Source organism: Elephas maximus, chromosome 9 (genome assembly GCF_024166365.1).
Source record: "Elephas maximus indicus isolate mEleMax1 chromosome 9, mEleMax1 primary haplotype, whole genome shotgun sequence".
NCBI lineage: Eukaryota > Metazoa > Chordata > Mammalia > Proboscidea > Elephantidae > Elephas > Elephas maximus.
Genome location: NC_064827.1, coordinates 55,013,461 through 55,039,306, shown reverse-complemented (window position 1 = coordinate 55,039,306; position 25,846 = coordinate 55,013,461). Strand labels below are relative to the sequence as shown.

General features: G+C 41.4%; 2 protein-coding genes across 4 annotated transcripts in view; both read right to left on the bottom strand.

The window, feature by feature from the left end:
• FSD1L (fibronectin type III and SPRY domain containing 1 like) overlaps positions 1-10,663 on the bottom strand; it is an 83,249-nt gene extending 72,586 nt beyond the window's left edge. For all 3 annotated transcript variants that reach the window (XM_049895779.1, XM_049895778.1, XM_049895780.1), the window contains exon 1: positions 10,466-10,663. In XM_049895779.1, the coding sequence (XP_049751736.1) occupies positions 10,466-10,480 (15 nt within the window). In that variant the 5' untranslated portion in view covers positions 10,481-10,663. The remainder of the gene's footprint in view (positions 1-10,465) is intronic.
• Positions 10,664-20,031: 9,368 nt separating this feature from the next.
• The window catches only part of SLC44A1 (solute carrier family 44 member 1), a 180,872-nt gene continuing 175,057 nt past the window's right edge, over positions 20,032-25,846 (bottom strand). Inside the window, exon 16 of the mRNA XM_049895321.1 lies at positions 20,032-20,929. Within this exon, the coding sequence (XP_049751278.1) occupies positions 20,915-20,929 (15 nt within the window). The 3' untranslated portion in view covers positions 20,032-20,914. The remainder of the gene's footprint in view (positions 20,930-25,846) is intronic.

The window sequence follows — 25,846 nt, the reverse complement described above, 5'->3', positions numbered from 1 at the left end:
GTGGGCTGTCTCATGGGGGGGAAGTAATTGGGAGTATGTAATAAGGTGTATATAAGTTTTTGTGTGAGAGACTGACTTGATTCGTAAACTTTCACTTAAAGCACAATAAAAATTATTAAAAATAAAAGATTAAACAATACAAATATACAACAAAAAGTACTAATAAAATCAAATAATACATCCATACAAAGGAATTCTGGGAAATGATGAAGTTTCATAGCAATATTTTCAACAGGGAAAAATATTCACAACATATTAAGTGAAAAAACAAATTATAAACAGCACATATAGTATACCATAATTTTTCAATTTTCTATAGGAATAAAAAAAGATTGAATGGTAATACACACAAATGTTGAGAGGTTATCTCTGTGTGATAGGATTATGAGTGATTTTTATTTTATTTTCATTTACCTATATTTTCTATTTTCTTATAACAAACTTTTATTTATAATTTAACAAGTGTACAGGCTGGCTGAGCTAACACTTTATTGTGAATTAGTTCAGGATATAATTAACTATCAATCGACAAGCATCAATAATCAATATTAGATTCTACTAGAACCTTGTGGCTGGGAAGAAGCACCAGCCGAGGGTGAAAAACAGAAATAGAAGGCTGGAGACAAAACCCACAAACTTTTAAAATATTTTCAACTTTAGGTTGGAATGGAATTTCTACCAGTATAGCAAAATTCATTACGTGTTTGCTACCTGAATACTCCTCCTTACATTCACCTGGGCACTGCAAACAAGGATTGTGATAAATCGAAAGTTTTGTTTCGTTATATTTCTAATTTTTAAAAAAACCACACCAATATAGGAATTGAAGGAAAATTCCTCAACATAATAAAGGGCATCTATACAAAGCCAACAGCCAACATCACTCTAAATGGAGAGAGCCTGAAAGCATTTCCCTTGAGAACGGGAACCAGACAAGGATGCCCTTTATCACTGCTCTTATTCAACATTGTGCTAGAGGTCCTAGCCAGAGCAATTAGGCTAGACAAAGAAATAAAGGGCATCCGGATTGGCAAGGAAGAAGTAAAATGATCTCTATTTGCAGATGACACGATCTTATACACAGAAAACCCTAAGGAATCCTCCAGAAAACTACTGAAACTAATAGAAGAGTTTGGAAGTGTCTCAGGTTATAAGACAAACATACAAAAATCACTTGGATTCCTCTACATCAACAAAAAGAACATCGAAGAGGAAATAACCAAATCAATACCATTCACAGTAGCCCCCAAGAAGATAAAATACTTAGGAATAAATCTTACCAAGGATGTAAAAGACCTATACAAAGAAAACTACAAAGCTCTACTACAAGAAATTAAAAACGACACACTCAAGTGTAAAAACATACCTTGCTCATGGATAGGAAGGCTTAACATAGTAAAAATGTCTATTCTACCAAAAGCCATCTATACATACAATGCACTTCCGATTCAAATTCCAAAGTCATTTTTTAAGGTGATAGAGAAACAAATCACCAACTTCATATGGAAGGGAAAGAAGCCTCGGATAAGCAAAGCATTACTGAAAAAGAAGAAGAAAGTGGGAGGCCTCACTCTACCTGATCTCAGAACCTATTATACAGCCACAGTAGTCAAAACAGCCTGGTACTGGTACAACAACAGACACATAGACCAGTGGAACAGAATTGAGAACCCAGATATAAATCCATCCACATATGAGCAGCTGATATTTGACAAAGGCCCAGTGTCAGTTAATTGGGGAAAAAGATAGTCTTTTTAACAAATGGTGCTGGCATAACTGGATATCCATTTGCAAAAAAATGAAACAGGACCCATACCTCACACCATGCACAAAAACTAACTCCAAGTGGATCAAAGACCTAAACATAAAGACTAAAACGATAAAGATCATGGAAGAAAACATAGGGACAACCTTAGGGGCCCTAATACAAGGCATAAACAGAATACAAAACATTACCAAAAATGACGAAGAGAAACCAGATAACTGGGAGCTCCTAAAAATCAAACACCTATGCTCATCTAAAGACTTCACCAAAAGAGTAAAAAGACCACCTACAGACTGGGAAAGAATTTTCAGCTACGACATCTCCGACCAGCACCTGATCTCTAAAATCTATATGATTCTGTCAAAACTCAACCACAAAAAGACAAACAACCCAATCAAGAAGTGGGCAAAGGATATGAGCACACACTTCACTAAAGAAGATATTCAGGCAGCTAACAGATACATGAGAAAATGCTCTCGATCATTAGCCATCAGAGAAATGCAAATTAAAACCACGATGAGATTCCATCTCACTCCAACAAGGCTGGCATTAATCCAAAAAACACAAAATAATAAATGTTGGAGAGGCTGCGGAGAGATTGGAACTCTTATATACTGCTGGTGGGAATGTAAAATGGTACAACCACTTTGGAAATCTATCTGGCGTTATCTTAAACAGTTAGAAATAGAACTACCATACAACCCAGAAATCCCACTCCTCGGAATATACCCTAGAGATACAAGAGCCTTCACACAAACAGATAGATGCACACCCATGTTTATTGCAGCTCTGTTTACAATAGCAAAAAGCTGGAAGCAACCAAGGTGTCCATCAATGGATGAACGGTTAAATAAATTGTGGTATATTCACACAATGGAATACTACGCATCGATAAAGAACAGTGAGGAATCTGTGAAACATTTCATAACATGGAGGAACCTGGAAGGCATTATGCTGAGCGAAATTAGTCAGAGGCAAAAGGATAAATATTGTATAAGACCACTATTATAAGATTTTGAGAAACAGTATAAACTGAGAAGAACACATACTTTTGTGGTTACAAGGGGGGGAGGGAGGGAGGGTGGGAGAGGGTTTTTTACTGATTAATTAGTAGATAAGAACTGCTTTGGGTGAAGAGAAGGACAATACTCAATACATGGAAGGTCAGCTCAACTGGACTGGACCAAAAGCAAAGAAGTTTCCGGGATAAACCGAATACTTCAAAGGTCAGCCGAGCAAGGGCGGGGGTTTGGGGACTATGGCTTAAGGGGACTTCTAAGTCAATTGGCAAAATAATTCTATTATGAAAACATTCTGCATCCTACTTTGAAATGTGGCGTCTGGGGTCTTAAATGCTAACAAGCGGCCATCTAAGATGCATCAATTGATCTCAACCCACCTGGATCAAAGGAGAATGAAGAACACCAAGATCACACGATAACTAAGAGCCCAAGAGACAGAAAGGGCCACATGAACCAGAGACTTACATCATCCTGAGACCAGAAGAACTAGATGGTGCCCGGCTACAACCGATGACTGCCCTGGCAGGGAGCACATCAGAGAACCCCTGAGGGAGCAGGACATCAGTGGGATGCAGACCCCAAATTCTCACAAAAAGACCATACTTAATGGTCTGACTGAGACTAGAGGAATCCTGGCGGTCATGGTCCCCAAACCTTCTGTTGGCCCAGGACAGGAACCATTCCTGAAGACAACTCAGCAGTCATGAAAGGGACTGGACAGTGGGTAGGAGAGAGATGCTGATGAAGAGTGAGCTAATGATATCAGGTGGACACTTGAGACTGTGTTGGCATCTCCTGTCTGGAGGGGGGACGGGAGGATAGAGAGAGTTGGAAGCTGGCAAAAATGTCACGAAAGGAGAGACTGGAAGGGCTGACTCATTAGGGGGAGAGCAAGTGGGAGAATGGAGTAAGGTGTGTATAACCTTATATGTTACAGTCTGACTTGATTTGTAAACGTTCACTTGAAGCTCAATAAAAGTTAATTAAAAAAAAAAAAACCAGCCAAGTTCATTAAAATATGAAGATACCTACTTTGAAAACCATATATCCAACAAGAATCTAATTATATACATATACACGTAATTTTGACAACAACAAAAAGATACCCTAATCATAAAATGGGCAAAAAATTTTGTCTTAGTGCTAGTACAACAGAAATACCACAAGTGGATGGCTTTAACAAATAGAAATTTATTCTCTCACAGTTTAGGAGGCTAAAAGACTGAATTCAGGGTGCCAACTCCAGGTGAAGATTTTCTCTTTGCTGGTTCTGGGGGAAAGTCCTTGTCATCAATCTTCCTCTGGTCTAGGAGCTTCTCAAGGCAGGGAGCCCCAGTCCAAAGGATGTCCTCAGCTCCTGGCTCTTCTTTCTTGGTGGTAATGAGGTCCCTCTCCGCTCTGCATGCGTCTCTCTTTTGTATCTCAAGAGATTGACTCAAAATACAACCTAATACTGTAGATTGCATACTGCGTCATTAACATAATGGACAGCTCACAACCAAGTAAGACCATAACCACAGGCATAGAGGCCAGGATTTATAATACAAAGGACAATTACATCAGATCACAAAATGGGGGACAGCCACACAGTACTGGGAATCATGGCCAAGCCAAGCTGATACATATTTTGGGGGAACACAATTCAATCCATGATAGACTTGAATGACATTTCACCAAAGAGGACATTCAAATGGCCACCAAACACGTGAAAAGATGATCAACAACACTAGCCATCAGAGAGATGCAAATAAAAATCACAATGAGATACCATTACACTCCCGCTAGGAAGGCTAAGGTTAAAAAAAAACAACAACAAATGTTGGTGAGGATGTGGGGAAACTGGAACCTTTATCCATTGCTGGTGGAAATGCAAAATGGTTCAGCCACTGTGGAAAACAGTGTGGCAGTTCTTCAAAAAAGTAAAACTAGAACTAAGATTTGACACAGCAATTTCACCCCTAGGTATATACCTAAAATATGTGAAAGCAGAGTTTACACCAATATTCATTGCAGCACTATTCACAACAGCCAAAAGGTGGAAAAAACCTAAATGCCCATTGATAGATGAATGGATAAACAAAATGTGGTAGATACATACAATAGAATACTACTTAGCCGGTAGGAGAAATGAAGTCTTGATACATGCTACAGTATGAATGGAGTTGGAAGACATTATGCTGAGCAAAATAAGCCAATCACAAAAGGACAAATATTGTATGACCTCACTTATATAAAAAGACAAGAAGAGGCAAATGTATAGAGACCAAAGTTTATTAGTGGTTACCAGGGGCAGGAGCAAGGGGGAAAAGGAGGGTTAAGAGTGATGGAAAAATCACTTCGATTAAGAGTAGGGCTGCACAGCTGATTATGGTAATTGCTGTCAATTAGTCGTACACCAGTAAAAAGCTGAATTAACAGAAGTTGTGTGATATATTTACAACAATGACAAAAAAAAAAAAAAGCAGCTGCTGAGGCTGCCAATGTACAACTAAACACCTCATGGGTTTTGGCTCCTTGGTTTGAAAGTTTAGGGTCATGGTTTCATGGGACATCCCAGTTAACTGGCCTAATAACATGTTTAGTGCTTCTGTTCTACTTCCTAGTTCATTACTAGTGCCTGATGTCTTAAAAGCTTGCAAGTGGCCACATAAGACACAACAATTGGTCTCTTCACCTGGAACAGCAGAGGAAGAAGCAGAGTCAGAAATGGGAGAAGGATATGGAATGTGTAGCCAACTGCCTCCTTTGCCATAAGACCAGAACTGGATGGTGCCCAGCTACCATTACTGAACATTTTGATCAAAGACTCCAGAGAAGAATCCTGATCAAAAGGGGAGAAATGCAGAACAGAATTTCAAATTTTCATGGACTCTAGACTTTCTGGAGCCATAGAGAGTGGATGAACCCCTGAAACTATTGCCCTGAGATAATCTCTGGACTTTGAATCAAAAATATCCCCTGACGTCTTCTTAAAACCAAACAACGGTTTAGCTTAACTAGTAAAAAAAAATCTGCCTTGAGCATTATGCTGTTTTAATAACTATCTACATGGGATCAAATTAACAACACTAACTAAAGAGACTGGATGGGGGCAATAAGTTTATGTTAATGAGGGAGGAACAACTCAGAAAAGGAGGGTGAGAATGGCTGCACAACTCGAAGAATGTAATCAGTGTCACTAAATTGTACATATCAAAACTGTTGAATTGGTGTATGTTTGCTGCATATATTTCAACAACAAAGTAAATAAAATTTAAAAGAAAAAATATGACGGTATCTATATTTCAATATAGTGATGATGTCAGGATGGTGCTCACTTACACTTTTCTTGCTCATAACTCTGCTTTAGAAAGCTAACACCCTCAAAAAAGAAAAAGAGCTGGAGAGAGGGGTGACGTACTATAGAAAAATACTCATTTTACTTGGGCAGAGAGAGATCAGATTTTAATCTAAATCATGCTCTACAGCATCTATCACCTATTTTTTTCACTAGAAGACTTAACTAGCTTCTTTAAAACAAACAAAAGCCCACTACTTGATAGTTTATCCCTGTTGACATCTTAAGTTTTAATTGCTTTAATCATATCACCATCTAGAGGTAAGGGATTCAGCAAGAAGAGTGGTAATGGAAAAAGCCTGGGCTGTGAAGCCAGACCACCTCTAGCTAGCTATGTGATTTTGAACAAGTCACTTAACTTCTTGGAGCTTCATCTTCCCATCTGTGCAATAGCGAAAAGAGCTGTAGTGAAGGTTTAAAGCAGTCTAACACAACACTGGATGCAGAATAATACTCAAATTTCATTTCCCTTTCCTTTCCTCAGAAATAAAACTCCGGTGGCGTAGTGGTTAAGTGCCACAGCTGCTAACCAAAGGATGGGCAGTTCGAATCCGCCAGGCGCTCCTTGGAAACTCTATGGCGCAGTTCTACTCTGTCCTATAGAATCGCTGAGTCGGAATCGACTCAACGGCACTGGGTTTGGTTGGTTTTGGTTTTCCTCAGGAAACCAGTTTTTGACACAGAAGAGTAATTTTGGAACATGGGACAACTGATCGGTTATCTGGATATAGTGGGGTCTTTGAACTGCTACGGTATAATATGAAGGCACAGGACACCAAACACCAGGCTGGGAAAGGAAGCCAAGTATAAGTAATACGCCACTTGCTGCAGGCTGCCATAACTCCCCCTACTCAGTTCAATCTCCCTAGTCTAGGTTTGTTCTGTCTTGTACAGTCAAGCATCACCTGTCATTACTCCTTTCCAAGCAGGAAGTATAAAATACGCAGGGAAAACAGTGGAAAAGCAAATAAGTGACAAAGTACGCTCCTGGTGACCTCCATCAGGGACCACTTCCCCCTCCCTCTCTACCTTTGTTATTTCTACAGCATGTACCTTTCCTAGAAACAGCAGCCCCCATGAATGTGAATGATCTTGTGTACAAAAATTTAACTTAAACTATTAAATTCCAAGCTCCAAGATTCTAGAAAGCCGCAAATGTATATCTGTTTCAACGTTTTCTTTGAGCATGTACATTTCATCTGGTGAAGAAACCTTTGGGATTTTATCTTAAAACCACTTAAGGACATAATCAAAAGGTTTGCGTATCAAACAAAGCCACCTATCCATAACACCTCCTGTTCACGAAAGTGTCCCAGAAACTCGATATAAACAAAATCCCTCTAAAAAAAAAAAAAAAATTTTTTTTTTTTCTCTGTTTATTTCTAGGAGATAATACTGTGGTTTTCTGTATCCAACAGTATGCCTAACATACCCAAGGCAATTATGTTTTCTTCCTCTACTCAGAGAAAGCATCTGTTGCTAACACAACACTGAAGTCCAAGTTATTTTCACAGACAAAAAAAGCAGCTGGTCAAGCTAATCCATTTGCTGGCCAGTCACCATCAAGCTTCTGTAAGACTGTCCTGTTAACTTAACCTCTATTGTCAGATAGCATGAGTCAGAGCTTTCAATCCTTTCAATTAGGATTTAACTCTTCTTTGGCACCATCATTGGAAATTATTTACTAGATATAAAAACAGGAAACATACGTTAAATAAGGACAAATGTAAAATGGTTAGGCTGGATTAGAAAAGCAGTTTTACAAATTACCAAGAACACGGCAAAGTTATTTTGAGGTTGGGATTATGAAACTAATAACCATAGCTAACACTTAAATAGCACTTCTGTCTGTTAGGTACTGTTAAGAGGCTTTTAAAATTTAACTCAAGCCTCACAATAAAAAAAACCCTTTGAGGTAAGTAAAATTATTATCTCTATTTTCATAGATGAGAAAATGGAGACACAGACCAAATTACTCGAACTCATTCAGATAAAAAATAGCAGGACTGGAGACCTGGCTCCAGAGTCATCCTCTTAATAATTCAAAGCCCAAATCCCAATTCCTTATAAGGAGATATATAGTCAGATCATCCTCAATTCTGGCTACTATTTTCAAAGTAACATTCTATAATAGGAAATAATCTCAAAAAGTCACAGCAGGACTTTTATTTAAAAAGAAACAAATATCCAGTTTAGTCCACTGTGATTTGCGGCATGTAATTGTGTAGTAATTCATATGAGAAAAGGAAGCTTAAGTTCAGAGCACTAAATCAGTTATGAACATTAACATGATACTCTTATTAAGCTATAAAACAAAAGGGCTTTTTTTTTTATTAGAAAGATTATTTGATACCACCAGTAAAATTCAACACTTTTTCTAATATCGAGAAGCTGATTCTCAAAGTTATCACAAATAAGATACGTTAGTACCAGTATAAGATACGTTAGTACCAGTATAAAGAATAGCTCATTTTCTGCTACCTTGGGGGAACTGCACTGGCACAGTATAGGTACTCAAACATATCATTTGGGATGAGATTAAGCAGATTCAAATCTTAGTCTAATGGCTAGTGGCATGACCTTGCAGAAAACACAACCTCCAACTCTTAATTCCTCATTAGGGTGGGGGATAATGCATGCTGACAAAATACAATCCAGATGAACACACTTTTATTATACTCTTTTACAGCACACAGTACTCTTTGTAAACTTGGAAACATTGTACGTGTTTTCATAAGGAATTATTTGACTTGATTTTCATAATAACTGTGTAAAAATTCTTACCACCACTGCAAGATGAGGAAATAGATTAATGAGTTAACTGATTTGCTCCAGATCACAAAAGTTACTAAACAGTACCCTGGAACCCAAGCCTCGGAATTCCAAGGTTTTGCTCTTCCATTTCATCTCAGCTAATTTCCATTCAGGTATCATATGACTTTTATCTAAAAAGTTAAATAAGCTGCAAAATACTTTACAAATTTAGGCAGATAATGTTTCAAATGTGTACATATTAAAAACACAGAAATGCAGTTTTTTCAAAAAAAACACCTAATAGTCATGAACATAAAAATTGAGTTTATACCCAACTGAATTTCAAGATGCACGCATACAATGAAATCATGTGCACTGTTGCTAAATACTTTTATACCCGTTGCCATCCACTCCATTCCAGCTCTACTGACCCTACAGAACAGAGTAGAACAGCCCCATAGAGTTTGCAAGGAACAGCTGGTGGATAAGAACTGCCAACCTTTTGGTTAGCTTAGCAGCCGAGCACTTAACCACTGCCCCACAAAGGCTCCGGATAATAAATACTATTACAGTCAATGCTTACCACATCACTATTCTCACGTGCACCCACCGCTCCTCAAGGTGAATCCAGACAAAATTATCAGAAAAAGTTGTTCTTATAAATCTTTTCAGTGCTTTCTACCTGATAATGGAATGGCTTCTTGGATATGATCTTTTCTAGTTTTTAAACCAGCTATATGGTTAATACCACGTGTTTTTCCTTCCTCTACTGTCCTATATTTCAGTTAGGCTATAATCTAACAAAGAGATCAGGCTGTGATTTCTACAAAAGGATTATGACTGAATATTCGTAACTCACTTCTGACTGCACTCAAGACATTAGCTATGTTCTCTATTTTTCTCTTAATTCAAAAGGTAAGTCTCTATATCTCCTTTCCCTGTTCGGAAAGTATACAACATTCCACAACAACCACTAGGTAACTGTGACCAGCAACACCAATTAGCCAAAGAGGGTGGGACGCTGCCCTGACAACAAACACTAAGACCCGCTTACAGTCAAGTCACCGGGGGTGGGGGTGGAGGTGGGGGAAAGAATGTACAAAAGAGATGCGGTCTCTGATCTAAATAACATGTATTGTGCCGAGAGGCGACTTGGTTGAGCAAAGAACACCAGCTTCGGCGTCAGCAGGAGTCCGCGAACAAGGCTGTGCCATGGTTTCCTCACCTGCTGCGAAGAAATAAACCTTCTCTTTTTTTTTTTTTTTTTTTTAGCATCTAGGTTACCAGGCTACCGGAATCACAGGGGGCCCAGAGCCCTGCAGAAAGTGATGGGCTACGAAACCAGGAACCAGGGTCCGGGAGAAGTGCAGGGCAGAGGCCAGCTCCGGTCACCGGGCGCGGTCCCCGTACCCGGGCGGGTGCCGCGTCGCCCCCAGCCCGAGCGGCTGGGCAGCCTTGCCCTCCGCTGCCGCTGCCAGGCCCGCCCGCCAGGCCTGCGCCCCGCCCGGTCGGCCCTTCGCGCCCACTGCCCACCCAGCCCCGCCCACCCTGCCGGCTCACTGGCCCCGCACCCCTTCCTCCGCTTACTTTCTGGGAGTCCATGGCTAGCGGCTGAGCTCGCTGGGCCCGAATCCGCGCCGAAGAACCGTCTGAAGAGGCGAAGGAAAGTGGGAACCCCCCAAACCGCTACCCGCGGCCGCGGCTCTCCCGCTCGGCCTCCAGCGCCGCCGCCTGAGCCTCAGTCTGCACCGGCGCCGCCCGGCCACTCCCCGTCCGCGCCCAGCCCTCGCGCGCGCCGTTGTCGCGCCGCGGTTGCCAGGGTGAAAGGGCGGCCCAGAGAAGGGAGGGGCGAGGAGAGCCCCGCGCCTGCGCGCTACCGCCAGAGGGACCTGTGTGAGGGGGTCGGGGGGAGGTGCATACTAGGCAGCGGCGGACAGGAGGGAGCTTTCGCCCCTCGGTCGTCTGCAAGTGTTTCTGGAGCCTCCCGTTCCTCCATCCTTTTACCTCAGCGTGCGCCAGTGCTACAGGCTTTGGCATGCACCATTGAGCATCCCCAGCCGGGCCCGTGGGGAGGGCGCGGGAAGGAGAGCTCGAGTCCCGGAGATCAGCCCCATCCCCATCCTGCGCGCATAGGAGGCACCTCCCCACACTGGCCCGGGCCGGACCCTGGTGCCAGTGAAATTGAAAGGGCTGGGAAACGTAGGAAAGGGCCCTGAGCGGGACCTGGTGGAAACGTGGGAGAGGGGCGGGGCGGGGCGGGGGGAGGGAGGCACGCGGCGAGACGTGGATATGGAACTAATACAGACTCTGGGGCCCAGTAGACCTTTCCCAGAGAGCCTTTCTGGGCACTGTACTTCTTTTGTAATTTTGAGCAAGACATTCGCCCTGAGCCTCAGTTTCATCTTCTGTTGTTAGAATTAGCGTTTGAAGTGCCCAAACTCGTTGCGGCGGAGTCGATTCGACTCATAGTGGTCTCGTAGCACAGAGTAAAACTGCCTCATAAAGTTTCCAAGGAGCCCCTGGTGGATTCGAACTGCTGACGTTTTGGTTAGCAGCTGTAGCTCTTAACCACTACACCACCAGGGTTTCCTTGAAGTGCCCAGTACATAGTTAATACTCAACTAAATTATAGTTATTAGTGAGGACTTAGAACCTGCTCAGCCTGGGCAGGGGATACAGTGCATGCTTACGAAGGCTGTCTTGGAAAAGTTCTTCCTCAAGCGGACAGGCCTCATCCTCCATTTGGATGACTCTGGAGAGGCTCAGAAAAATCCAATGGCGTAATTGCTTAGGATCCATGAATGAAAGGGAAATATGTATTGAGTGCCTATTGTGTGTCAGTTCTATGAACTGAGAATTAAGCAGTGACAAGGCACTGCCTTCCTTGAGTTTACAATCTATTAAGAAAAGGCCGACCAAAAAAAATACGTTTTATATAACTGTATGTGTTACAGAGTAGAACTGAACCCCATAAGATTTTCAAGGCAGTCACCTTTTGGAAGCAGATATCGAGGCCTTTCTTCCAAGGCACCTCTGGGTGGGTTCAAACCACCAACCTTTCGGTTAGTAGTCTTAACCAATTGTGCCACCCAGGGACTCCTGCAGCCTTTATAGGTGCTATTAATGTAAAAAAAAATATACATATACATGGGGTAAAAGGAACCAAGAATATAGGGAGGGTTCTGTCTTAGACAGGAAGGTCAGGGAAGGCCTCTCACAAGAGTGACCTAAGTTAAGAGAAGAGTAAGCCATAAAAAGATCTGGGGGAAGAGCATTCTGGTCAGAAGGAACAGCAAATACCAAGGCCCCGTGCAGGGTATGAGCTGTTTATTTGAGAAACAGCATTTAAATTCTCTGTACATGGGTCTCCTTGACTGTGATATCCTAGAGGGCAGGGACTCCTTTGACTCATTTCTGTACAGGGCTTGTCACATAGTAGGCACTCGATGAATTTTTTTTTTTTTTAACCTAGACAGACATGTACAAGAAATGGGACAAAGGGTACAAAAGTGAAAACGAGTTTAGCTGAGTCTGGTAGGGTAGTGCTTGGCCAGGATCCAGGGAGAGGCTATGTCTACTGCTCCTGCCATTTGAAAACAGGAATAGCATATAGTCCTGCAGAGAGATACTCCCTCTCTTGGTGTCAAGAAAAGGGAGCCCCCATCAAGGCCTCCTGGATTTTGTGAGGAGCAATGAGTGCAGCCAGGTGCCCAGCCACCAGCCTACTGCTGCAGCCAAGTGGGCCGAAGAAACCTTTTCCTCTGCACTGCAGCTGAGTCAGTTCCCCTATGAGGGAGTGATGCAGCCTAGGTGGTAGAAGGTATTAGAGGTCAAACAAACTGACTGCGCACTTTCCAGCCCTGCCTGCCACTGTGGGGCCTGACACTAGAGGAAAAGCATTTGGCCCTGTCCCCAGGGGCTTCACCTCACTACTGTCAGAGGGCAACTCCTGGGCACTTTGACTGATGGGCACAACCACAGGAGGAGGCTGGAAGAGGCTTTTGGAAACAGTGAGTCAGTGAGTCACAGCTGAAATGTGATCATTAGGTTCTGTCACAGGGCCACACCCCAGGCTCCTTGCTTCCATGCTCCACTAGTTCTGCTGCTGCAGCCCAGCCAGGAGCCTGCGGTTTTTGACAGCTTGACCCCATTTGTCTTTTGCCCCTTGCCAGATCTCAGGCTCTTTGGCCAGTCTGGCTTCCCTGTCTAACTCACCCTGTGCCCGCTGCATCCCATCGTTCCCATCCAGGAACATCTAGTCCTTTCTGGCTGAGCATTGTCTCTTTCCCAGCACATCCAGGTTCTCCGGACACAGTTCTTCACTGAGCTGAGCACTAAGTCTGCCCACCCTACCCCTCAGCATACCTGCAGTTCTTCTGTCCTTTGGGCAGGCCCTTTGCCTTTTCTATACTTCCTTTTTCACAGCCAAGTTGGATTGGAACATTTCAAAAGTAGCTTTACTGACAAACTAAAGCAGCTTCTCTCAAATGTGATCCTTGGGCCAGCATCACACTGAGCTATACAGCTGGAATGGACTGTGTTTGGAGGAGGTGAGATCCCTATTAATGGAGGTGCCCAAGCAGGGGCTGGGCATTTGCTTGGCAGAGCTGTCATAGCAGGGGATCAGACGCCAGAAGGGTGCCTGGAAGGGACAACTTTTAACATCTTTATGAACCCTGAGGCCCCAGCATTCTGAAAAACTTGTTAGAGGTGAAATTCTCAGGCCTCATCCCCAGACCTACCGAATCAGAAACTCTGGTGGTGGGGGCGGGGTCCAGCAAGCTCCTCCAGGTGATTCTGATGCACCCTAAAGTTTGAGAACTATTGAACCAAGGGAAAAAAAATTTATTTAAAAAAAAAAAAAACTACAGTGGCATAAAAACAGATGATGTTTCAACACTTAAACATGTCTGATTCTGAGATAGCATATATCTAGTCACAGATTTTTCATTTGACAAAAGCTTCCAGGAACTCCTTTCTGAGGAAACCCCGAGTTAGGATAGTCTCAGGGTCGGCACTGTTGATGTAAGGAGCTTGAGCAACACTGTCTGTCCCGAAGAACGCCGAAGTCACAAGGTAATTATGAGCCTAAGAGACAGAAAGGGCCAAATAAACCAGAGACTACATCAGTCTGAGACCAGAAGAACTAGATGGTGCCCAGCTATAACCGATGACTGCCCTGACAGGTAACACAACAGAGAACCTCTGAGGGAGCAGAAGAGCAGTGGGATGCAGATCCCAAATTCTAGTAAAAAGACCAGACTTAATGGTCTGACTGAGACTAGAAGGACCCTGGAGATCATGGTCCCCAGACCTTCTGTTAGCCCAAGAGAGGATCCAGTCCCAAAGTCAATTCTTCAGACAGGGATTGGATTGGACTATGGGATAGACAATGATACCGGTGAAGAGTGAGCTTCTTGGATCAAGTAGACACATGAGACTATGTTGGCATCTCCTGTCTGGAGAGGAGATGAGAGAGCAGAGGGGGTCAGAAGCTGGGCGAATGGACACGAAAATAGAGAGTAGTAGGAAAGAGTGTGCTGTCTCATTAGGGGAAAAGCAATTAGGTGTATGTAAATTTTTGTATGAGAGACTGACTCAATTTGTAAACTTTTGCTCAAAGCACAATAAAAATTAAAAAAAAAAAAAATTGTCTCTCCAAGAACCAGGGCCCCTGTCCTATCTGAGTGGTGCTAGGCCTTGCCTGAAGCCCTGAGCAGTCTCTTAAGTTCTAGTATCCCCTATCTTTTGGGAGAGAAATTTCCTTCCTTTAAGTGTTGCCAACCATCTTGCCTTTTGGGAGTCACTATAGGGTCATGGAGACCCTGGTGGTGTAGTGGTTAAAAAGCTTGGTTACCAACAAAAAGGTTGGCAGTTTGAATCCACCAGCCACTCCTTGGAAACTCTATGGGGCAGTTGTACTCTGTCCTATAGGGTTACTATGAGTCGGAATTGAAGGAAATGAGTTTGTTTTTTTTTTTTCTATAGGGTCATAGGCATTCAGTCAGCAGTCTGAGTTAACACTGCTGCTTACCCAATGTACAGCCTTCAGTGAGCCAGTTAACCTCACTAAGCCTCTATTTCCTCATCTGTAACATAGCAATCATAGTAGTAGCAGTTCCCTCTCAGGGTTGTTGTGAGGACTAAGGGAGATTTTGTATGTAAAATGCCTGGCTTAGTACACATTCAGCAAATGTGTACTATTACTATTATTACTCTGCTACACATCATGTCCTTCTGCACCACCCTTGTGTGGCTGGCATTCCCTCTCAGTCTTTGGGACCTTAAAAGTCCTGTTCCCACCCCTCATTCCCATTTGCACTGTTATACTTGGCTTTTCTGAAGCATAATCACTAGCTAAATGGCAGATGCTGCCCTTTGTTGAAATCCAAAATCTTCACACATTGCTGTCTGCTAATATCTGGCCTGAGCCCTGGTGGACCCTGAGGTCTCTCTAAGTCTCAGCTTCCTCAGCTCCGAAATAGAGATCATAACAGTGCTGCCCACAAGGGCTGCTGATAATTGAGATACATGAGACAATTCATGTAAAGTGTTTAGGGCAATGTTTAGCATACAGTAAGCACTCAGATAATGTTAGCTGTTACCATTATCTCTTCCCAACCATAGAAACCTGTCTAATTCTGTTTATCTCCTTCTGACTGAAAACTAAACTTCCTCCAAAGCTCTGGAACTCAGTACTAACTCATTATAGGCATTTAGAATCTCATAGGCGAGAAAGGATAGTCTGCTTTGATGTGGGCTGGAGCTCTTCAGGGTGCTCTTGCTCCATATGTGGAGAGCTTTAAGCAAAGTGAAAAGCAGTCAATGGACATGAACCCAACTGGTAAAGAGCTTGGAAACCATGTGAAAAGAGACACAATCAACACACCCATAAGTATTTAGCCTGGAGAGGAAAAGGCTCAGGGAGGACACCGTCATTGACTTCAAATCTCTAGGGCTATTGTGTGGAAGAGGGAGTCAGCTTGTTCTCTGCCACTCCATTGTTGGGACTAGACTCAATTACTGGAAGATACAGGAAGACAGATTCTCATCCAACAAAAAGTCCAACTTTCTACAGGTGAATTTACCATTCCTAGTTACGACATTGGAAACCCTGGTGGTGTAGTGGTTAAGTACTACGGCTTCTAACCAAGAGGTCAGCCGTTCGAGTCCACCAGACACTCCTTGGAAGCTCAGTGGGGTAGTTCTACTCTGTCCTACAGGGTCACTGTGAGTCGGAATCGACTCAATGGCAGTGGGTTTTTTTTTGTTTGTTTAGTAACAAGATTACTCAGCAGCCACTCTCCCTCTGGATATGGTAAGGGCCAGGTTGAGACTGGGAAGATAAAGGGTGATAGCGAATCAATTGAACTTCCATTCCATTGGTTAAGCACCCACAGACTCTGGTACTAGACTGTTCCAATTCAAACTTCAACTTTACTAACTTTGTGAGGCCTTGGGTAATTACTTCACCTCGTTGAACCTCAATTTTCTCATTTGTAAAATGGGAATATTTAACAGTACTCACTTGGTAGGTTGTCATGAGGAAAAATGATATGTAAAGTGCTTAGAATAACGTCTGACATGTAGAATATGCATAATATCTATTATCTTTTAAAATAAACCACTCTTCTGAGTGCAGCATCAGGAAATAATGGTGTCTGTGACCCTGGTGGGAGCCCTGGTTGCACAGTGGTTAAGAGCTGGACTGCTAACCGAAGGTTGGTAGTTCAGATCCACCAGCAGCTCCTTGGAAATCCTATGGAGCAGTTCTACTCTGTCCAATAGGATCACTAAGAGTCGGAATTGACTCGATGGCAACGGGTTTGGGTATTTTTTTTTTTGTCTTGGCGAGCCCTTCGATACTGCATTGCTGTTGCTATCCCAGGTTAAGATGATACTATGTCAGCACTTCCTGAGAAAACAAGCCTCTTGAAATCCATTCCTCATTCTGAAGGTCAGTCTGGACTTTTCCATGGCAATAAGAGTTTGAGGGCGGAAGGTGATAGGATGTGAGCTGGAAGGGAGGACTTAGATAAACAGACAGGAAGGGAAAACTGAATCTAAGCCAAGCAAACAGCCTGAGCAAATGAAACAAGGGAAAAGCAAACTCCAGGAAAAGAAGGTTTTCAGTAGGAGTTGAAATGGGTGGGAAGGGCAACCTTTGATGCCCAACAACTGAAGAAGTGTCACAAAAACTTTGGAACATATAGAAGATGGAATATTCTGTAGTCGTTAAATGATCTTTACATAGCATAGCAAATTTACAAAGCAAATTGGGAGAAAGCTTATAATATATAAATTAAAAAAAAATCCTTAGCTAGAATATTTTTTCTAAATACAATTGGATAATGTCTACTAGAGAGAAAGTAACTAATACATTTTGTACCAAAAAATTTTTCTTTCGTTTATACCTTTCACCTTAGGAAAAGTAGCATTATATGTGAAAGCTCAGCCTGGGCTCCTGTTATTAAATATAACACCTACAAGTGTTACATGTTTACTTTTCTGCTTACATAAAAGAGAATCAAAGACAAATAAATTGACTTGGGAATAAATTCAAATTTGGCATGACTTCCTCATAAAGAAAGAAAAAATAAGGAGGTGGAGACAGAGATTAGAAGGAGTTAGATTGGGTCAACATTAGAGGCACTAATACACAGCATAAATTGGATGCAAACCATAACTAAAAATACACAAACACCAGTATATAAGTTAGATAACTGGGATCTTCTAAAAATTAAACACGCTTATCAAAAGACTTCACCGAAAGAGTAAAAAGGGAACATACAGACTGGAAAAAAATGTCTGGCTATGACAAATCCAACAAAAGTCTACTCTCTAAAATCTATAGGAAAACCCAACACCTCTACAACAAAAAGACAAATAATCCAATTAAAAATTGGGCAAAGGATATGAACAGACACTTTACCAAAGAAGACATTCAGGCGGCTAACAGAGACATGAGGAAATGCCAGTGATCACTAGCCATTAGAGAAATGCAAATCAAAACTACAGTGAGATACCATCTCACCTGGTATTACTGGTACAAATCAAAAATAAATAAATGTTGGAGAGGCTTCGGGAAGATTGGAACTCTTATGCACTGCTAGTGGGAATGTAAAACAGTACAACCATTTTGGAAAACAATACAGCACTTCCTTAAAAAGCTAGAAATGGAAATACCATATGATCCAGCAATCCCACTCCTAGGAATATATCCTAGAGAAATAAGAGCTGTCACATGAATAGACACATGCACATCCATGTTCACTGCAGCATTATTCACGATAGCAAAAAAACAAAACAAAACAAGAGCCCATCGACAGATAAATGGATAAACAAACTATAGTACATGCACACCATGGAATACCATGCAACGATAAGGAACAATGATGAATCTTGGAAACATCTCACAACATGGATGAATCTGGAGGGCATTAAGCTGAGTGAAATAAGTCAATCACAAAAGGACAAAGACCATATGTATGTATGTATCACTACTATAAAAACTCATGAAAAAGTTTACACACAGAAATCATTTTTGATGGTTACGAAGGAGGGGAGGGATGGGAAGGAAAAAACACTAACTAGATAGTAGATAAGTGTTAACTTTGGTGAAGGGTAAGACAATACACAATACTGGGGAAGTCAGCACAACTTGTCCAAGGCAAGATCATGGAAGCTTCATAGATGTGTTCAAACTCCCTGAGGAACCGACTTACTGGGGTGAGGACTGGGGACCATAGTCTCAGCAGACATCTAGCTCAATTGGCATAACAAAGTTTACAAAGAGAATATTCTACATCCTATTTTGGTGAGTAGCACCTGAGGTCTTAAAATCTTGTGAGCAGCCATCTAACATACTCCACTGGTCCCAGCCTGTCAGGAACAAGGGAGAATGAAGAAAACCAAAGATACAAAGGAAAGATCAGTCCAAAGGACTAACGGATCACAAGTACCACAGTCTCCACCAGACTGAGTCTAGCATAACTAGATGATGCCCGGCTACCACCACCAACTCTGACAGGGATCACAATAGAGGGTCCCGGACAGAGCTGGAGAAAAATGTAGAACAAAACTCTAACTCACAAAAAAAGACCAGACTTACTGGTCTGACAGAGACTGGAGAAACCCTGAGAGTATGGCCCTGGGACATACTTTTAACTCAGTACCGAAGACATTCCTGAGGTTCACCCTTCAGCCAAAGATTAGACAGGCCCATAAAACAATAATGCACATAGGTCAGTCATGTACAGTAGACTAAATGGTCACACAAGCCCAGGGACAAGGATGAGAAGGCAAGAGGGGACTGGAAAGCTTGATGAATGGGAATGGGGAACCCGAGGCCAAGAAGGGGAGAGGACTGATCCGTTGTGGGGTTGGCAACCAATGTCACAAAACAATGTGTATTGTTTAATAAGAAACTAAATTACTCTCTAAACCTTCATCTAAAGCACAATTAAAAAAAAATAATAACCTTAAAAAAAAGGTGGGCGGGAGTCTGATATAAGGTTTGAATTTCATGTCAGGGTGTTGGGATTTGAGCATGTTGTAGATGGGAAGCCACTTATATTTTTATGAGCAAAGTGCTATTTTTAGGCAACTTGATTTGGCAGGAGGAATAGGAAGGACATGAGTGGGTTGAGTCTGGGGGTGAGGAACTGGCTGGGGACCCAGAAGCCCAGGCCTCTCCTCTGCACTCTCTACCCCTTTCCCTTCTCTGATTAGATCCCCTCACCCATCACCCCTTCCCACCATTAGAACACATTGATTATCTTGGCATTATAAATCTGTAAGTAGTTTTTCAGTCAAACAGAAAAAATAAAATATTGGCCTTAATGAAATCTGTTGGCTTTCTTCTTCCTGAGTCATCTAACACAAGGGTCAGCAAACTTTTTCTGGAAAGGGTCATACCCAAAAACCAAACCCACTGCCCTCGAGTCGATTTCCGACTCATAGCAACCCTATAGGACAGAGTAGAACTGCCCCATAGTGTTTCCAAGGAGCGGCTAGTGGATTCAAACTGCTGAACTTTTGGTTAGCAGCTGAGCTTTAGGCTTTCCAGACAAGATGGTCTCTGTCACAACTATGCAACTCTGCTGTTGTAGAAAGAAAACAGACAAAACATAAAGGAATAGACGTGGCCGTGTTCCAATAAAACTTTATTTATAAAAATAGGTTAGGACCTGGATTTGACCCACAGGCTATAGTTTACCAAACCCTGACCTAAAAGAACATTAAGTGTTATTTCTCTTAGAAAATAATTCTTTGATTCTTCTGTGCCTCTAAATACTCCCTGATCCTCCCTCTAGACCCTTCCCATATGCACATACATGGCCATCCCCACCCAGTTTCTGAAATACCGTTGATGCCGTGATGGGGTAATTATCTCTGGAGCAATAACAAGCAAAGCAGTGTTTTAGAGTGAAAGGGCTTTAGAGTTAGACTTAGATTTGAGTCTTTGCTCTGCTAACTGTGTGATCTTACACACAGCAGTAACGTCTCTGGATCTCCATTTCCTCATGGGCAAAATGGAGATAACAGGTGCAACGTTACAGGATTGTTATGAGGGTTAAATGTATGTAAAGCATCCAGCCTAATGCTTCCCATGGAACAGGCCTTCAGTAAATAGTAGTTATCAACCCACAATGGCTCTATAAATAGCAGAGCCAAACAGGACAGAACCAGCCAGAAAGAATAGACTTCTGGATCCAACCTTCAGGCTAGTACTGGCTCTAGAGTGAGAAGCAGAGAGGATCACTTACATATACTTAAGACTGGATAAGAAAGAAACACTAAATTTGAAGATAATGCTGAAAGACAGATTTTTATCAAATGCTTCTGATTATTTATTAGGCAGTCCCACTCTACCAAATCCACTTGGCTGGTGGTGGTTTGGGAAACTTGTCGCACGCTTCCATTGAAGTAATAAGATCCTGCTCTTTCATCCACAGATTCTCAACAGCTGGTGAGTGGGAGAAGCTAGTATAAACAACCTCCTCTGAGTTTATTCTTCTGGGCTCAAGAGACCAATCACCTTTTCTTCAGCTGAAAAATAAACACATCAAGAAAATGAATGCTTATCTCCTAGGGGAACATGAAACAAGGAGAAGCAATCAATAATAAGAAATACCATGGGGTCATCTTTAGAGAAGACACTGTGAAATGTAAGAAAGATAAGTACATGTAAATTAAGAAATAAGAGAGACATCTGAGAGGCTGGGTTGGGATCCTGATTCTACCCCCTTACCAGCTGTGTGTTCGTGGACAAGTTACTTAATTTCCGAGCCTACAACTCCCATGTGCAAAAAGAAGATAATCATGTATGTTCTTTTAAGGTTGTTGTGAGGATTAAATGGGTTAATAAATAAAAGTGCTTAGGACATTGCCTGATACATAGCAAGGAATGGTAGATTAGTGTTTGCTGTTATTGGATTTAGTATTAGTCTTTGACAAAAAGGTTTTTAGAACATCTGAGCAACTGAGTCAAATGAACCCATAATTAATCAAATTCAAAGCTAATCTACAAAGTCTGCCTCTATGGTACTCTCAGAGACCCAAACCTGAAAGTCAAATGAAACTGGATTTCTCACTCCTGTGACTCAGTTGACAGGGGACAGGTCATACCAGAATAATGGGTAGTCCCATAGTTTGGTTCAATTCAATACTCAGTGATTGAGTAAATGTACTGAAGTTGATAACTGTATTGTAGTTTTGTACAATAGCCTGATTTTTAGGAAATACACATTCAAATATTTAGGACTAAAGGGCTATGATGTACATATATTCTCAAATGGCTCAAAAATACTAGGTATACTTCCATTCATAGGTATCTATATCTATCTACCTACTTATAGGAGAGAGACCTCTCAGAAATGATAAAGCAAATAAAGCAAAATGATTAACAACAGGTGTAACAAGAGTCTATGGTGTTCTACGTACCATTCTTTTTCTTACAGCTTTTTTTAAATTTGAAATTATTTCCAAATAACAAATTTTTAAAAACCCAGTTGGGATGGGAAAAAAATCAAAATAAAAAAGATTGAGCATGCCTGTCAAACAAATTGAGGAGCCCTAATGGTGCAGTGGTTAAGCACTCAGCTGATAACTGGAAGGTCAGCAGTTTGAACTCACCAGCCGCTCTGCGGGAGAAAGATGTGGCAATCTGCTTCTGTAAAGATTTACAGCCTTGGGAGCCCTACCGGCAGTTCTACTCTGTCCTTTAGGGTCACTGTGAGTCAAAGTCGACTTGACGGCAACAGGTTTGGTGTTTTTTTAATCAAACAAGCACTGCGCCACTACAGGAGCAGCAGAGGTGACGAGACACGGTCCTGAACAACAAGTCCAGTTCGGTGTGCAGACTTGCACTTAACTGTCAGGTTTTTAGTTTGGTACCCCTGTTTCTGATGCTTCCTGAATCCTGTTTCACCTTCCCTAGAGAATACCCTCTAGCTGTCTGCTGAGGATGAGGAGTAGGGGCAGTTGCCAGATGGCACAGAATAAGGGATGGTTTCTGGAAGACTTTTTTTCTTAATATATGTTTTTAAATTTTTTTGAGTTATAACTGAGATATAGTAAAGTGCACAAATCTTAAGCATGGATGGATAGTAACTTTTTTTCATATGTATGTATCCATGTAACATCATCTAGATGTTACATATGGAATATTTCCAGCACCCAAGATGGTTCCTTATGCCCCCTGCCAGGCCAATCACTCTCCGAAAGTAACCATTATTCTTACCTCCAGAGTGCTGGTGGCACAGTGGTTAAGAGATCAGCTGCTTGCCAAAAGTCCAGCAGTTCAAATCCACCAGCAGCTCCTTGGAAACCGTATGGAGTAGTTCTACCTGACCTATAGGGTTGCTATGAGTTGGAATTGACTCGACAGCAATGAGTTTTTTTTTTTTATCCTTACTTCTGTCACTCTAGATTTGTTTTGCCTGTTCTTGAACTTGATATAAATATAATCATACTGTGTGTACTCTTCTGTGTGTAGCTTTTTGCTCAACATTGTCTGTGAGATTTGTTTATGATGCTCAAATACAGTTAGCTACAAGTTCATTATTAAAAAATTTCTGTGCAGTATGCTATCATGTAAATATACCACAGTTGATTTATGCATAATACTGTTAGTGAAAGGAGTCCTGGTGGCACAATGTTAAGCCCTCAGCTGCAAACTAAAAGGTCGGTGGTTCGAACCTACCAGCAGCTCTACGGGAGAAAAGGCCTGGTGATCTGCTACAGTAAATATTACAGTCTAGGAAACTCTATGGGGCAGTTCTACTCTGTTATATAGGGTTGCTCTGAGTCAGAATTGACTCGATGGCACACAACAACAAACAAGAGCAACAATTCTTAGTGGGCCCTTGACTTATTTCTCGCTTTTGGCTATGATAAATAATCCTGCCATGAACTTTCTTGAACATGTCTTTTGGTACACGGGTTTATGCATTTCTGCTGGGTACACACCCAGGAGTGGACTTACTAGGTCTTAGGGCATATATGTATTTTTAGATTTAACAGATACAGCCAAACAGTTTTCCAGTGTGCTTGTACTGATTTATTTTCCTGTGAGCAATGCATGAGAGTTCCAGTTGCTCCATATCCTAGTCAACATTTTTAATTATAGCCATTCTGGTGGATGGGTCGTGGTATCACATTGTGGTTTTAATTTGCATGTCCCTGATAACTTATGATGTTAGGCATAATTTTAGATGCTTATTGGGCATTTGGCTATTCTCTTTTGTGACATGCCCATCTAATCTTTTACCCAATTGAATTGTCTTTCTTTTTCTCATTGATTTGTAGAAGTTCTTCATAAAACGTGGGTAGAAGTCCTTTATCAAAATGAGTATAGCAAATAATCTTCGTCCAATCTATGGCTTGCCTTTTCTCTCTTTTAATGGTGTCTTTTGATAGACAGAAGCTCTTAATTTTTATAACATCAAATTTTAAGCAACTTGAGAGGAATCATTTCATTTAGAAGTGTGGTCCATCTTTCTGAGTTTGCTGTAATACACTGTCATAGAACTTGTGCAAAGCAGGAAAACCATCTTTGTTCCAGGGTTCAGGGTTCTGCTTACTGTCCCAGCTGTCATCGAGATTGAACATTACCAAATGCAAGCTATATCATGCTATTCTAGGATCTCTGGTGCCAGTAAACAGGAAGACAAGGATCAGTCTTGGGTACTTCTTTGCCTGGAGGGTTGTTCTTGCAGACCTTGTTGCAACAAAGCTTTCATCCCTAAAGACAGGATGAAGGTTCCAGGCCTGGGAAAACATTGCCTCTGCCCTCTTCTTTGCAATTTCTGTGTTAATAATCTGATAGAATTTTGCATAAGATTTATGCAATTCCTACAGGTGCATCCCCTTCAACAAAGTAGAACAGAAAGAGCATTCTATTATACACAAACGATAAGGTTTTATTACCTTTAACAAGGTGCGGCCTGAACAGATGCTTGGCCTACTAGTTAATTATTGTCACATCAACTGTTCAAAAACTATAGTCACCATTTGACTGTTTTTGACCTATAAAAAATGAGAATTTCATATAGTCAAGTTGCTGTTGTTGATAGCTTTGCAAATAGGTGATGTTGAAAGTATGCCAGGAAATAAGATTCCTGAAATCAAAGCTGTTTTATTGTACACAGTACAGAGTTAGATGCTCAATAAATATTTACCAGATGAATTTGAGGGCGCTGAGGTGGGAGGATCCCCTAATCTCTGGAAACTGTGACTATTTTAGGCTATGTGAAAAGGGGGAATTTAGGTAGCAGGTGGTATTTAGGTTGCTAGTCAGCTGACCTTAAAACAGGAAAATTATCCTGGATTATCTGGGTGGGTCCAATCCAAGCATCAAAAAAAAAAAAAACCAAGCTAACCCCATTGCAATTCTGACTCATGCAACCCCATCCATGAGTCCTTAAAAGTAAAAAAGGGAATTGGAAGAGGGAACCAGAGAGATGGCAGCATGAAAGAACTTGGACTGATGTTGTTGGCTTTCAAGATGGAGAAAGGGGGCCATGAGCCAAGGAAAGAAGATAGCCTCTAGAAGCTGGAAAAGGCAAAGAAAGGGGTTCTCCCTAGACCCTCCAGATAGGAATGTACCCATCTAGCACTCCAGTCTTAGCCGAATGAGGCTCACATTGCATTTCTGAGCTATAAAACTGTAAAATAATTTGTGTGTTTTAAGCCACTAAATTTGTGGTAATTTGATATAGCAGCAGTAGAAAACTAATACAGAGCTGATGCCATTAGCTCCCATTGTGGTCTGCTGTTAGAAAGAGACCTATGAAACTCATTTTGTTTCTTATCTTTAAGGTTGTTGCAAGAATGTTGCTTACCACATCATACAATGTTCTTTTTATGAGGAACCCTAGGGGGAAAAATCCAATCTGATCTTAGAACCAAGAAAAATTTACGTTTCTTAAAATCTTTTCCCTTACTAGCATGATGAATTGGGTACCTGGCTAAGTTATTGTTGTTGCTTTCATGATGGTTGCTAGAAATTTCAGAGCTAAATTTATGTCTTACAGTAGCAATTGTGTGGGTAATTTTGGTATAAGCTTTTTAGCCTAATTTCTGGCTAATTTTGTTGTTCCACCTTTCTCATCCCCACTTATACTTAATACTAGCTTATATTTTATGTAGTTTATATACCAGTGTAAACCACCTCTATTCTGGAGTCAAGGCGTAGAAACCGAACTCTAACTAGTTTAAACCAAAAAGGGAGGAATTTTTTTTTTTTTTTTTAACATATAATGACCTCTCAGGAAAAACTGAAAATAAAGACATGGAGGTCATCAGAACTCATCATTATCTTCTCTAATAATCTCTAACTGAAATTTAGCATTTCCTCTAATTATTAATATAGATGACAAATCGCTATAGTATTATTGGTAATTATGAATTTGTATATCCCATTACAATTGTTTCAAATATCTTGAAATATCATTTCTGCTCAAT